The sequence below is a fragment of the Myotis brandtii genome, unplaced genomic scaffold (genome assembly GCF_000412655.1).
Source record: "Myotis brandtii unplaced genomic scaffold, ASM41265v1 scaffold681, whole genome shotgun sequence".
Lineage (NCBI taxonomy): Eukaryota > Metazoa > Chordata > Mammalia > Chiroptera > Vespertilionidae > Myotis > Myotis brandtii.
The window spans coordinates 1,128,305-1,141,620 of record NW_005370660.1 but is presented as its reverse complement, the minus strand read 5'-3'; the positions used below and the strand labels follow the sequence as shown (position 1 = coordinate 1,141,620).

At 39.0% G+C, this 13,316-nt stretch overlaps 1 protein-coding gene across 8 annotated transcripts in view; it reads right to left on the bottom strand.

Annotated features, from left to right (window-relative positions):
• SLC4A4 (solute carrier family 4 (sodium bicarbonate cotransporter), member 4) overlaps positions 1-13,316 on the bottom strand; it is a 311,607-nt gene that overhangs the window by 56,917 nt on the left and 241,374 nt on the right. For all 8 annotated transcript variants that reach the window (XM_014529484.1, XM_005881630.2, XM_005881629.2 and 5 more), the window contains 2 exons: positions 10,003-10,136; positions 6,836-7,107 (listed from right to left, as the gene is read on the bottom strand). In XM_014529484.1, the coding sequence (XP_014384970.1) occupies positions 6,836-7,107; positions 10,003-10,136 (406 nt within the window). The remainder of the gene's footprint in view (positions 1-6,835; positions 7,108-10,002; positions 10,137-13,316) is intronic.

Below are 13,316 nucleotides of genomic sequence, written 5' to 3'. Positions count from 1 at the left end.
TCTAATTATGAAATACATATTGACTATAATACGGGACCCCAGGAGACGTGGTCCAGCAGTTCTTTTTAATGGTTATAACATATTGATGGGTAGCATTTATTAAGATAATAGAAAAATTATATAGAAAGAAATGGTAATGAAATTCCACTCCAGTGACAACCATCATAGAGCATCTGGAAGCCTCCTCATGCTGTGAATAAAACAGAAGTATGGAAATGAAAGCCATGGCTAGTTGCAATCACTTGACTTGGTCTTACAGTTTCACACCAGGGAAAAGGCCATCATTTACTAGAGATCCTATGGCCAATGATGCACTGGGTGCCCGAGAAAGGCTTTATTCATCTCATTCATCCATTATTAAGCATGTTCTCCCCAGGACAGCCAACAATGAATCAATAAAATATATCCCTTCTATTAACAATACAGCATAGTGTCTGTTACCTTGAGGCGATTTTTTCTTTCTTTTCTAATTGGTTTATCATTTTTACCAAGCTTCTTTCCCCTCCAGATACAAAACCAACACCTGGTCAGAATAGTTATTTCGACCCTTTCCAAAATATTAACATGCCCGTGAGTGTATAGACACCTTGGTCTATTAGGTAAATGAACACAGGTACTAGAGTGACATTTATTTCTAATGTCTGGGTCAAATGAAAAATCCAACCTTGTTCATCCAATAGTAATTAATACTATTTTAAAACAACACATTTTATAATAAGCAATATTTGTACATATATATGTGGGGGGAGGATATGTATTCAGAATTCTTAAAAAAAAAATGAAATAGACCCCCAGTAAATTTTTTTTGATGACAGAAGGGAAAGGAAAAAGGGTAAAGAAAGTCCATGTCCTGTTCACAAAATTCCGACATTTATGTTTTATTTGTTTGCTTTTTATTATTTTATTTTTATTTTTGATTTTTTTTGTTGTTTTTGTTATTGTTGTTGTTTTAAAAATGTATAGTTTGCTTTTAAAATCCTCACCATCAAAAAAAAAGGAGACATATGTACTACTCTTTGTAATACTTTAAGCAATAAAACAAAATTTAAAAAAAAATCCTCACCATCAATCTGTTGCCTCTCGTAGGCACCCTAACCGAGGATCAACCAACAACTTAGGTACCTAGGTATGTGCCCTGACCGGGAAGCGAACCCGTGACATTTGGGTATATGGGATGATGCTCCAACCAATTGAACTACCCGGCCAGGGCTGACTTTCATGTTTTTGAATGAATTAGATTCCTCTTAGCAGAGCTGACCATCTCACCCCTAGGACTTTAAAGCCTTCTTCTATATGACTGTATGCTGTATGCATGCTTGCTAACACTTTCGTAGTCTTGAGATCCAGTGGAATATCTAATTATGATGCACTGAACGCCTTAACATTTTTTCTTTAAATATGGCTTCAATGTTTCACATTTATCTACCACAGCATATTAGTTGATAATTTTTTATAGGCTTCCCATAGAAGCTTAGTTAGTATTTTTTGCTAGGAAATTTTCAGGAAAAATAAAATGTTTGAACCCCTGTACATGAATACAAATTGTCTGGGGCATTTTTTGTGGGGCGATGAGAAATTTAAAAAAAACACACACACACAAATTTTTACGCAGTACCTGTTAGGTGCCAAACAATTTTATATATGGCATTTCATTTAATCCTTTTAGTAACCTCTAAACAGCGGTTCTCAACCTGTGGGTCGCGGCCATCGAAAAACACATATTGCATATCAGATATTTACATTACAATTCATAACAGTAGCAAAGTTACAGTTATGAAGTAGCAACAAAAATAATTTTATGGTTGGGGGTCACCACAACATGAGGAACTGTATTAAAGGGTCGCGGCATTAGGAAGGTTGAGAACCACTGCTAGAGAAAGTACAATTACTAACCCAGCTCACCGATTATCAAACAAAGAGATTAGGTAATTGGCATAGCCCAAAGTCAAACTGCTCATCAGAGCTTAAATTCAAACTCAGTTTCTTTTACACCAAAGCACATATTGTTTACACTTTTTTACAGTAGCGATTTTCTAAATTGGGATGTTGGTGATGAAATAAGATATTGTGACTTGCCCTACAATTAGATACTTTCAGTTTTCACTTTTGGCTTTTGAACTAAATAGCCTTCTTTCTCATACACCTCTGCTATGTAACTATCAAGAAAAAGTGGGTAACAGAACACCTATTGCCTCTATATAAACTAATAGCTATCCCATGTCTAAGAAAAGGAAATTTTAATACAAAAACCATCCACTTGACTGATAGATCAAACTTCATGGCCAATTTTCCTTTTAGTACTTGCAACTGAGCTTCCTTAGTTCTTCTGTAAATGAGAACCTGGGTAAACAACCTGGGTTACTGAGCAATGGATGGGGTGAGAGGAAGGAAGAAAAGGGTACATTAAGAAAAGGAAACTCAGATAGATATAGAGGGTATTATGCTAAGTGAAATAAGTCAGGCAGAGAAAGACAAATATGTGTGTTTTCACCTACATGTGGAATCTAAAAACAATGAAACAAAACAAAACCAGACTCATAGTAACAGAGACCAAAGGGATGATTACCAGAGGGAGGGATGGGGGATGGGTGACTATAGTCAAAGGGAAAGGGGAATATAGTGAATAATATTGTGGTAAGTTTACAAGGTGACACATGATTACTAGAATTAGTGATGTGGTCACATTGTAAGGCATAAAGAAGCAGAATCACTATATGATACACTTGAAACATAATATAGCCAACATAAGATTATATACTATCTACTAGAGGCCTGATGCATGAAATTCGTGCAAGAATAAGCCTTTCTTCCCCCGGCTGCCGGCACCGGCTTCCCTCTGGCACCCGGGACCCGGGCTTCCCTTGCAGTCCTGGCTTCATCCAGAAGGATGTCCAGTCTAATTAGCATATTATGCTTTTATTATTATAGAGACTTTAAGAAATAAATTTTAAAAAGAAAAGGAAACTCAGAAAGTGATGAAATTTTAGAGAAGCCAAGTGAGAACAAGAAAGATCACACACAAACTCACATTATTATTGTGGCCATGAGTAGAGTTTTCTTAGTGATTAAATGACTCCTATTTTCCTCCTGCAAAATCATTTCTCAGTTTGCAGGATCACGGCTACATCTGTGCAGCTCTTGGTTCATTGTTACATATTGCCCCCATGTTGGAAAACAAGTCACCCGCCAGTTTAAATATTATTGACTCATTGACTGAATTCTTTTAGTAGGAGGGCATGTTGCGATGAAAGACCAGTCTTTTGTTGTTTTTAGAATACTTACTCTAGCTGTACATGAAACTGCATTATTCTCTTGCTATCGTTTTTCAGTTTGCTATCATGAAGTACTAAATTTATGGTGGATTTTTGCAATTTGCTATAAATACATACTAAGACTTTTGGAGAAATACACTATCATTAATCTTAAGGGGTTTTGTAAAGCATGGACTGTCGCGAAAATGCAAAGAGCCATTTGCTTTTTTTCCAAACCAGAAACATATCCCATCTCCATAGGTTTGTGTAATCCTCGCATTCATGAGCACGTCTGCCATGAATGCCACTCATCTGGATGACTCTAAAAATACAGAGTGCCACCAACAGTCCTATTGTAGAATGGGCCAACTGCCCAAGAATGTTTGCTCAGAAGGGTGAATGAGGAAAACTGATTTCTCTGTTCTATATCAGTGGTTCTCAACCTTCTGGCCCTTTAAATACAGTTCCTCATGTTGTGACCCCCAACCATAAAATTATTTTTGTTGCTACTTCATAACTGTAATTGTGCTACTGTTATGAATCGTAATGTAAATATCTGATATGCGACCCCTGTGAAAGGGTCGCTCGACCGCCAAAAAGGTCGCGACCCACAGGTTGAGAACCGCTGTTCTATATCACCCTACTTAAAGGCTACTCATGAGCCTTAAATTTTAATGAATGACAGCAACAATAATGGCAGTTAACATTTGATTATTTATCACATATTAGAAACTGTCCTAAGTACCTTCTCTATAATGTCTCCTTTCCCCCCCTCAAAACAATTCTATAAGGTAGGTTCTATTTTTAACCTCATTTGTCAGGTGACCTGGCAAGACTAAGCTACCTCAGGAGCATGAGCTTTCCCCAAAGTCACACACTGGGCATTACCGAGCTGGGACTGGGATGTGTGATTTTCTGACTCTGAAGCCCTGCAGCCCTACTTTCCTGGTACCACCAGAGGTAGGAGGACTGTCTAGCTATTTAGGACTGACTTGTATACAACCTGGGAGACACAGATCAAAGGAAGAGCCATCACCACTTCAGCCAGCACTTGCCATGCCAAAGGTCAGATCAGTCTAAGCCTCAATATCACTATTTCAAGAAAACAAAGATCCTTCTTGGAAGGAAAATTACATGTAAAACCTTTTTGTGTCTTTCATAATAAAAACACATTCAGGTCTGCCTTCCTGGGTTTCATGTTACCTTTTCTGCCAGCATCCAATTAAAACAATGGGTGCAAGTTTCCATTCCCCTCAGGTGGGCACCGGGCTGACAACAGGCAGAGCTCTCCTTGTGACAGATGTGCTGACAAAGCCCTCATCTGTCCTTATGAACACCTCTCACCACAGGACTGCTGGGTGGTATACTTGCCCTTTAGAAAATCTTGGTGTATTCAGACTTGCCTAAGAAGTCAGCTCATAGACTCTTCCATAAATATATACATACAGATAGAAATAAAAAAATGAAAAGTAGAGTTTGAAATCCCACAATTAAATACAGTACATCCTCACTTAACATTGTTGATAGGTTGTGACTTTAGGCAAAATGATGTATAACAAAACCAATTTTACTGTAGGCTAACTGATATAAACAAGAGTTAAGCTCCTACAGCATCTCATTAATTTATAACAAAATGACATTGAACAAAATGATTTTATTTGAGTACCTGCTGTATGTCTGTGATCCAATATTTTGAACATGTACAGTCCGGACTTCCCCTGAAAGTCCAGGATGGGTGATGACTGGGAGTTTTACCCACTTCTCTCCTGGGAAGAGCTCTACACAGTTGTGTAATGGTAACATCTGTGTGTCTCTAGGAAGCATATTTAATTGATTCTAATATCCATCATGTATTGAGTACCTATTCTTTCTAAACACTTTTTAAGTTATAAAATATTTCCAGTCAGTATACATCTTAACAATAATAGGCCTTCATAATTACATGTGATTCATGTTCTCCTGAATTTTCATATTTCCACTTTATACTCTCTCTGCTTTGCTTTTAAGCCTGGGTTTTCTCTTAACACGTTAAGCACAATGTCAGTCACCGGTGACTGACACTATATTTTCTGTTTGGACCTTGTCAGTCTCTGGCCACCAGCCTATCGATGAAATCAGATATCACGGGCTAAACGGAAAGGAAGACAAAACAGGCTTGGCGCTTAACGTGTTAATGTGTGTTGATGTTCCTTAAACAAAACAAAACAAAAATCCATGAGTGCAAAGCCCAACAATGCCCTATCTTCTCATCAGTGTTGCTGATGGACACATTTTTAGAGAGATACTGTTCTCTTTTCTCTCACCACTCAAGATGATATCAGTCCTGTAAGACTTCTCCCCAAAGTGACAGAGAAGAATGAAGGTACACAACTCAAACACCTGGGAGTAATCTGACACAGCCTGCCACGCGCATCAAAATTCCAGCACCGTAGCATTTTGTTTAGTCTTTAAACTCAAAAGCATTTGCATTATAGTCTATAATATAACCATATTTGTTTTCCTATAAATATTAAGAGGGTCTTTTCTGAATGTGCCCCACACTCATGTACATGTTTGCACAGCCCTCAGAACACTGCTGTAACTCTGGTTCTATACTCCAAAGAGCATGGAGTGTATATCACATTAAGGGGCATCAACATGTAGCTGATTGCATAACTTGGGATCACTAACACTATTACCATTTAATTGTCTCTGACAGATGTAAAGCAACTTTTCTCTAAGTGAATCCTTTTTTCCAAACGCCTTTCTATATTATAAAATGATGATGAATTACTGCAAGAAAATTTTTCAAAGACCAAGTTGAACACCTTTTTTGTGAAAAAGGTCTCAGGTTTGGAAAGATGGATATTAAAATACTAAGATATATAGAATCATATTTCTTATCCAGAAGTTAATTTTACTTTTATGTCTTTCCTGACTCTAGAGTATAAATCTTCTCTGAGAACAGAACATTCCTCTTTTCTTTTTTCCTTTTGTTTCCTCTTTTCCTTTCCATTTCTTATTTATGTTGTCTAACAGAGATGAACATTAAGGCTCTACTTTACTGCCAGGTGACTCCAGTATGCATTTATTTTTAATTTTATGCTTCAGATATACAAAGTGGATTAGTGTCTCCTTTGTTTCTTCTATAGGCTTAAACCAATCTATTTAGCATTTCCTTAAAGGAAGAGGTTCCTGTAGCAATAAAGGAGCAGTGAAATATGGGACAGATGTTCAGAGGTCTAGGTTTGCCTGGTTCTCGTATCTGTTCATGTATGTACCTGCTTTCCTCACCTATCAGATAAGACTACTAATCACACACACACACAGTTTCCTTGCAACTAATGCAGTTTGAGTTAATTTTAAAGTATTGAGCTGGTTATGGTCAGATTCTAGAGCTCCTGATTCCACTCCCTGATTGAATCGCATGGCTAAGATACCATGTCAGACAATGACACTTCAAATTCAGCAGGATGGTCTCCCAGAGAAAAGAAAATGAACCCCTTCCTGAGGATCACGTTCCCATGTTGAAAGCTTGCACACATCAAGCCCGCACCTTCCTCCAACCACAAGGCAGGCACAAATGCTGCCCGCCATGTCCTCACCTGGGTCGGGCGGCATACAGGTACAGGAAAAGAGAGTATTGTAGCCCACTTTGAAGTCAGAGTTGATGGGGTAGTAATCGGCTAGCTTGATCATCTTCTTGAAAGCATCGTAGATAAAGATAAAGCTAATCAGAGAAGAGAAGCCCTCTTCAGTGAAGCGAGTAAAGTACTGAACCAGGAAGCTGGCATCGGTGGCTACCAAAATGAAGCACAGGAGGGCTGACCACAGGCCAATCCAAAGGCGAAACTCCAAGTAGTCAAAGTCATGGTCCCTGGAAAGGAGAAACAAAGGTTAGACTCCGCCTCCAGTGACCACAAAGAATAATATGCAACTACCGAATGTCTGCAGAAAGATTGCTAGCATTGCAAGATCGCATTGAGCCACTAGATAAAAGCTCATTCTTGTTTTCCAGAAAATATCAAGTTTAAGGATTTGGTCTAGTGATATTATTATGCCACCATAAAGAAATAATTCCTTGCTTGGCCGGCATGGCTCAGTGGTTGAGCACTGACCTATAAACCAGGAGGTCATGGTTAGATTTCTGGTCAGGGCACATATCTGGGTCTTGGGCTCGATCCCCAGTAGGGGGCGTGTGTGAGGCAGCCAATGGATGTTTCTCTCTCAAAGATGTTTCCATCTCTCTTTCCATAATGTGGGTGGGCCTTGTCCAATCATCTATTTCTGTATTATTGGGATACAGTGTATAAAAATAATGCAAAAGAGACAGCAGAAATTGGGAAACAGTTGTGAGCTCTTTCCTTCATCCTGTTACTAATTTTAAAAGGTGACAGCACACATCGTTCACATTTTTTTATGATTCTCCAGTTTTCAGGGCAAGCATTAAAACCTGTATCCCATGTCAGAGAAAATCTGTGGATTATGTAGAGTTACTGTTTGAGCCCACTGAACCTACAAGACAAGAATTTAACAATTTCTCAAAAAATTAAAAAATATGTTGGGGAAAGTCTGGGAGAGACAGAGTAGAACAGTTTCTTTACTGAAGGATTTCTCAGATCCCTTAGTAAGCTAAAGTATAAAGTGAACTGCCAAGAGGGAGATATAATATACAGCATTTCCCAGACTTATTAGGATCACAGAAGCTTTTTTTCATAGAGTATCCATGGGACTACTAATTGATGAAACACACTGTGGGAATTATCCATCTACACAAAATACTCTGCATCTAGACAAAATATTAGCACTTTCATTATAATATTTAAGCAAATGATACAGCACTGTAAATAAAATAAGGTTTGCCACAACAAGAAACATTTGAGAAACCCCGCTTTAAATCCATCACTGACTTACAAGGTTTCTTGCTGCTTTACAACTGTTTTCAAATAAATTACTTGGAACTATGTTTATGTTACCAATTATGATAAAACAGAAGGGAAAGTGAGAAAGGAACTGACTTAGTGAAAGGAAATAATCTCTCTCCTTCAATTATCTAAAGTAAACTGGGATACAAACATTTTCTGTAGATTAAGGCTCTGATCACATTGCATCCAATAAATCTTCCTGCAAAGGTTGTGCGTGTTTGTTCCTGTTTATAGTACATGCTTGTTTAATCTTTCCACAAAAGCTCTCTTGTCTCACACAATGTTTTCTTAAACATATAAAAACTGTTTGACTCTTTCTATAAACTGACATGAACAGAATTCTTTCCAATGTCTTTCTGAGAATTATAATAGAGGAGGGATGTGTAATAATGAGCTAGAGAAAACTCACAACATTATTTAAAATGTAGAACTTCAAATTCTCAGAAGACCCTCGCTGATATTCTCAACCCAGTTTTCAAACCGCTAGTTTTAAGTCCTCATCCCCTCTTCTATCTTGTGATCATTTCCGATGGGACACAGTTTCAATATTATGTGAGTTGTTAAGTCCATGAGGTATAATACAAGTAATGACATTTCTAACATTAAAATACTAAAAATGTATAATAATATAATATAGAAATTCCAACAAGGAGTACTAGCAAGTTTTATGAAATTCTTCAATCTGTTTCAGGGTTGAGATCTGCCAGTAAAGGCAATTCTCTCTTAAAGGTATTAAGTTCATTAGAAAGAGGCTGGAATACCCAATTTTATTTCAAACTCATTTGTGTGCTAATGTGGCCACTTGGATAATTTGCTTAATTTGATTTTCTCCTTCTTACAATGATCCGTCAATTTCTAAAAGAAAATATTAATATCATAATTATCATGCCCATTAGTATGTCTAGTGATTCTGTAAGAGCTGGATGCTATGGAGTTAGAAAGCAGGGACTCATATCCCAGCCCTGCCAACGACTGGTGATGTAACCATTAGCAATCCACTTACCCACTCCACGCCAGCTTTCTCATCGATCAAGCAGAACACGGCCCTACCTCACAGGACTGCTACAAGAATTAAATGAGGGAGTATATGTAATGCACATAAGATAATGCTTGGGACATGGTCAGCACTCAACAAATATTAGTTATTACTCAGCTGAGTGCTACAATATATCTGTAGCTAAAAACACTGTAGGGGAGGTTAGGAGCAGAGGACCACTGGAGCAGCCAGTCTCTTTCATGAATGAGCCATGTGACCTCGAACAAGACATTTCCTATCTCTGGTGTGTCAGTCAGGGTCATGGCAAGAAGTAGAAGTCATTTTCAAATGGGGTTTTGAGAACAACTTAATAAATGGGCTATTTACAGGGACCAGCAACATCAGGAAGCCATTCCTACCTCCTGGTTTGAAAAGGCCAAGGAAGGAATAGACCCTGCTGAGGGCTACAAACAGGGTGTAGGAGCCGCCCTACAGGGGCTGCACTCAAGGGACCAGCCACTGCCAGGCAAGGGTGCTAAGCTGAGACAGGGAGGTGGGGAGGCAGACATATATCCTGACCTCTCTTCATTCCTGTCCTGTGGGTGCTCCACACTCCACCAAACCCAACGGGAAGTCAGAGGGCAAAGGAGCCCAAGCAGGAAGGTAAGGGGCAATAATGGGGGAGACATGGGCCTCATGGAATCAGATTTAAAATGACTATTGGACTACCTAACCTCTCAGGGCCATTCACCCTCCATGGCTTACAACTCCCATATTCTGGTCTTCTGAACTACTATCCTGTGCTCCATCTAGACTACGGATGTTCTAAGTTACACAGTCCTAATGTACAATTAGATGTGTCTGTACATACTTGCTGAAATTAAATAGAAGCCTCTCAAAAACCAGAACAGGCCCCGTGCTGCTCAGAATAGTGAGGGGCTGACCAGCGAAGAGGCAGAAGATGGCTCCAGAGACAGCTGTGCCCAGGAAGCTCTCCAACACGCCCTAGTAGGAAAAAAATACAGGTGTTAAAATGCATGGCATTTTTCTTCTTGTGTTGGTGTCACTAGGGAAATTAGGCCACCTGATATGCTATTACGAGGGCCATGCAAACATAGCAAACAGATACGAACAATAGAGTCTTACCAATACAAGTATCATCATTTATTTTACCATGCGTGCGATTTAGTCATTCCTCCCTACCCCAATGGCTGAATTGCTCAAAGAACAAAGTGACTAAAATGACAGGTGGTTGACTACAGAAGGCGGAAGATGACTCTGACCCATTTGGAAAACAATACCTGAAGCCTCTGCACATAAAATTACATTATACAATCCCGCCGAGTGGGGAGAAGTGATGTAGCCCTTTGGACGGTGTTTTAGTCTTTGTGGTGACCTTCAGTGTTGTTTTAGCCTGATTTCACCTTGCACATAGCTGGTTCTTATAAGCAGTGACATTTTATGCACAAACGCTATTTTTTTAGAGGAAAGCTTTTAAGTGCAGAGGGGAGCAAAGGGGAACACACAAAGTAGATTGCCCTCCAACCTGCAGTCTCTAAGACATCAATTCCAAAAATATTCTTATTACATATTCATTGTCCAATGCCAACTTAGACAGGAGCTTCCATTTACTTTATCTTAGAGGAAGTGAATGTACAGGGACATCATAGCTAAACCTTTGTGGCCACATCGCCCTGGAGTTACATCTCTGAAAATCAACCCATTATTTTCCTTTAGCAAAACAAGAGCAAAGATAAATGAGCTACAAAACATCACTGACTTACAAAATTATGCTAACTTAATCGCATCATTTGGGACCAGTGCCTCAAATGGTAGCAAACTGGCCTGTTTCCTATATTTTTCATCATTTCAAACTTCAGTTAGAGAAGCCCACATTTATTTGTAAAACGGTCCATTTATAAATGTAAGACGGTACTCTATCAAGAGAGGATTTTTAAATATAAAAATATGACAGAGACCTTTTATGTAAGGCGGTAAATCTGAACCACAAAAACTGTAAGATAAAATAGTTTTTAAATGAGTCAAGATATTCTACAGCTTTAAAACACATAAATATATTTAGTGGTAAATAAATTTATATAGTAGGGAGAATTAGGGGATCCCTGTAACTTTATGTGTATACTAAAGAAAATGGTACTAGGAAGATTTCCCTCTTCAACTGAACAATAATTATTTGTTTGTAGAAGCATGACTTATCTACACTAATAAAATAGAAACATGCAAATTGGTCATCACTCCACTATACCCACCAGCCAATCAGGATGAGTATGCAAATTAACCCAACAAAGATGCAGGGTTATTTTGCATATGCAGGCTCGGAGTGAAGACTGAAGGCTCTGGCCCGAGCGAAGACTGAAGACTGAAGACAACCGAAGACTGAAGAGGCTTGGCTTCTCCACTGCAGCTGGAGCAAAGAAGCCTCGAGGCTTGCCTTCTCCAAGGCCTATTGCACGAATCTCTTCGAGCAATGGGCCTCTAGTGTTTACATAAATCTAAACATCCCTCTGAGTGGAGCAGACTGGCTCTCTGGGAATCTGAGATGTTCCCAGTCCTTCCCCCCGACCCCCCAGTTAACGTATCCACCTATCAGCCTCCCTAAGTCACCTCGTTCCACTGCCCCCAAAATTCTCCCGCAACTTTTCATTCACTTTCATATAATATAAATAAAATGACTGCAAATAAATTGGTGTGTTTTCTAATCAACTAATAAAATTGAAATACACTAAGTGCTATCTCCATTCAAAAGCCATCCTAGAAGACCCTTATTATAATGATTACTGAGCACAAATTTTTATACAGCTTCAGAGCCAGCAATATTCTCCTTAAAATGACATCCTTCTCTTCTATAGATAGAGTTTAATTCAGAAAACAGACACAAATCCTTTAGCGTAGCACCATGTAACAATGGAGCTGGGGTGGGGATGGGGATGACAATAAGACTGGCTTCTCACACCAAGAGTATACACATCCTGAAATGATTCAGAACAATTTCTTCTTCTATCTAAGAAGTCTGGCAGAAAGAGACCCTGTTTCCAGAGATGTGAAATCTACTGCATGGCTGAAAGGTGCCATCTTATTTTATAGCCAATCCATATGTAATCAGAGTGTCCACTCCTTTCTTACTAAGAGGGGCAGGGAGCAGAATAACAAGCAAGGTAGCAGAACCAGGCAGCATTTATGCAGCGACTAATTTATGCCCAACCAATTAGTATCAGTCTTCATCTCTTACATGTGAAGATACTGAGTTTCAGGAGGTTAAATGAATGAACAAATCCACATTTGGTACAACAATGAGGCACAACAAGTCTTTCAAACCACTACGTCACCCTTAGCAAGGAGAAAAGATGTGTCTGTGCCTCGGATTTTCTTGGACATACAGTTTTTCTACTCCTTGTGCATTGACACTGGGGTCTTTATCATCTACCTTTCTTTTTCATGACTTACTTCAATGTGTGTTACATGAAAGGGTAGGACTGGAATGCTCCATGTGGTGGGACAAGCTGCACTGAGTATATGTGATAGGCAAAGTTTTTTGGCCTGCATCATTCTTTATCAAGCATGGGGTGCCTATTTTTCATCACTACTGCAGGGTCAAAATACAGCAAGGCCTGGGTGCAAAAGAGAACATGAAGGAAGGAAGGAGGAATGTGAGATTAAGAATCTCTACTTGGTCTGACATCACCATTAGTAACTGTGAGGGTAGGAACAGGGCCTCCTAAGGTCCTCATATTTGTCTTCCTCCCATCATGCTATACACTATACCTCGCGAGCTCTGCAGGCATCTGGGAAGCGCTACAGGAATCCAAGAAGAAATGCCCAAATCACACCCTACGTTCCACTTATCAAAGGTCAACAGCCATGGCTGCACATTCAGTAAAGATAACAGCAACTTTCTTCCAGAAAATGGCTTTGATTTATGGATGCCATGTGACAACTAAAAGGCAGATTATTTTTATTTCAGTACTTGATCCTTTGGTAAGTGCTAAAGTTTCCATTCTGTGGCTGACAATTTTGAAACAGAGAAAGGTGATTAATTATACACACTGCACTGGAAAGAAACTTGCTTGAACTTAGAGATGCTTCCAGCATTTCTCAGAAAAGAACTATTTTCACCATATTTTGACATGTTACTCTTGACAATACAGAAATTTAAAAAAAAAAAAA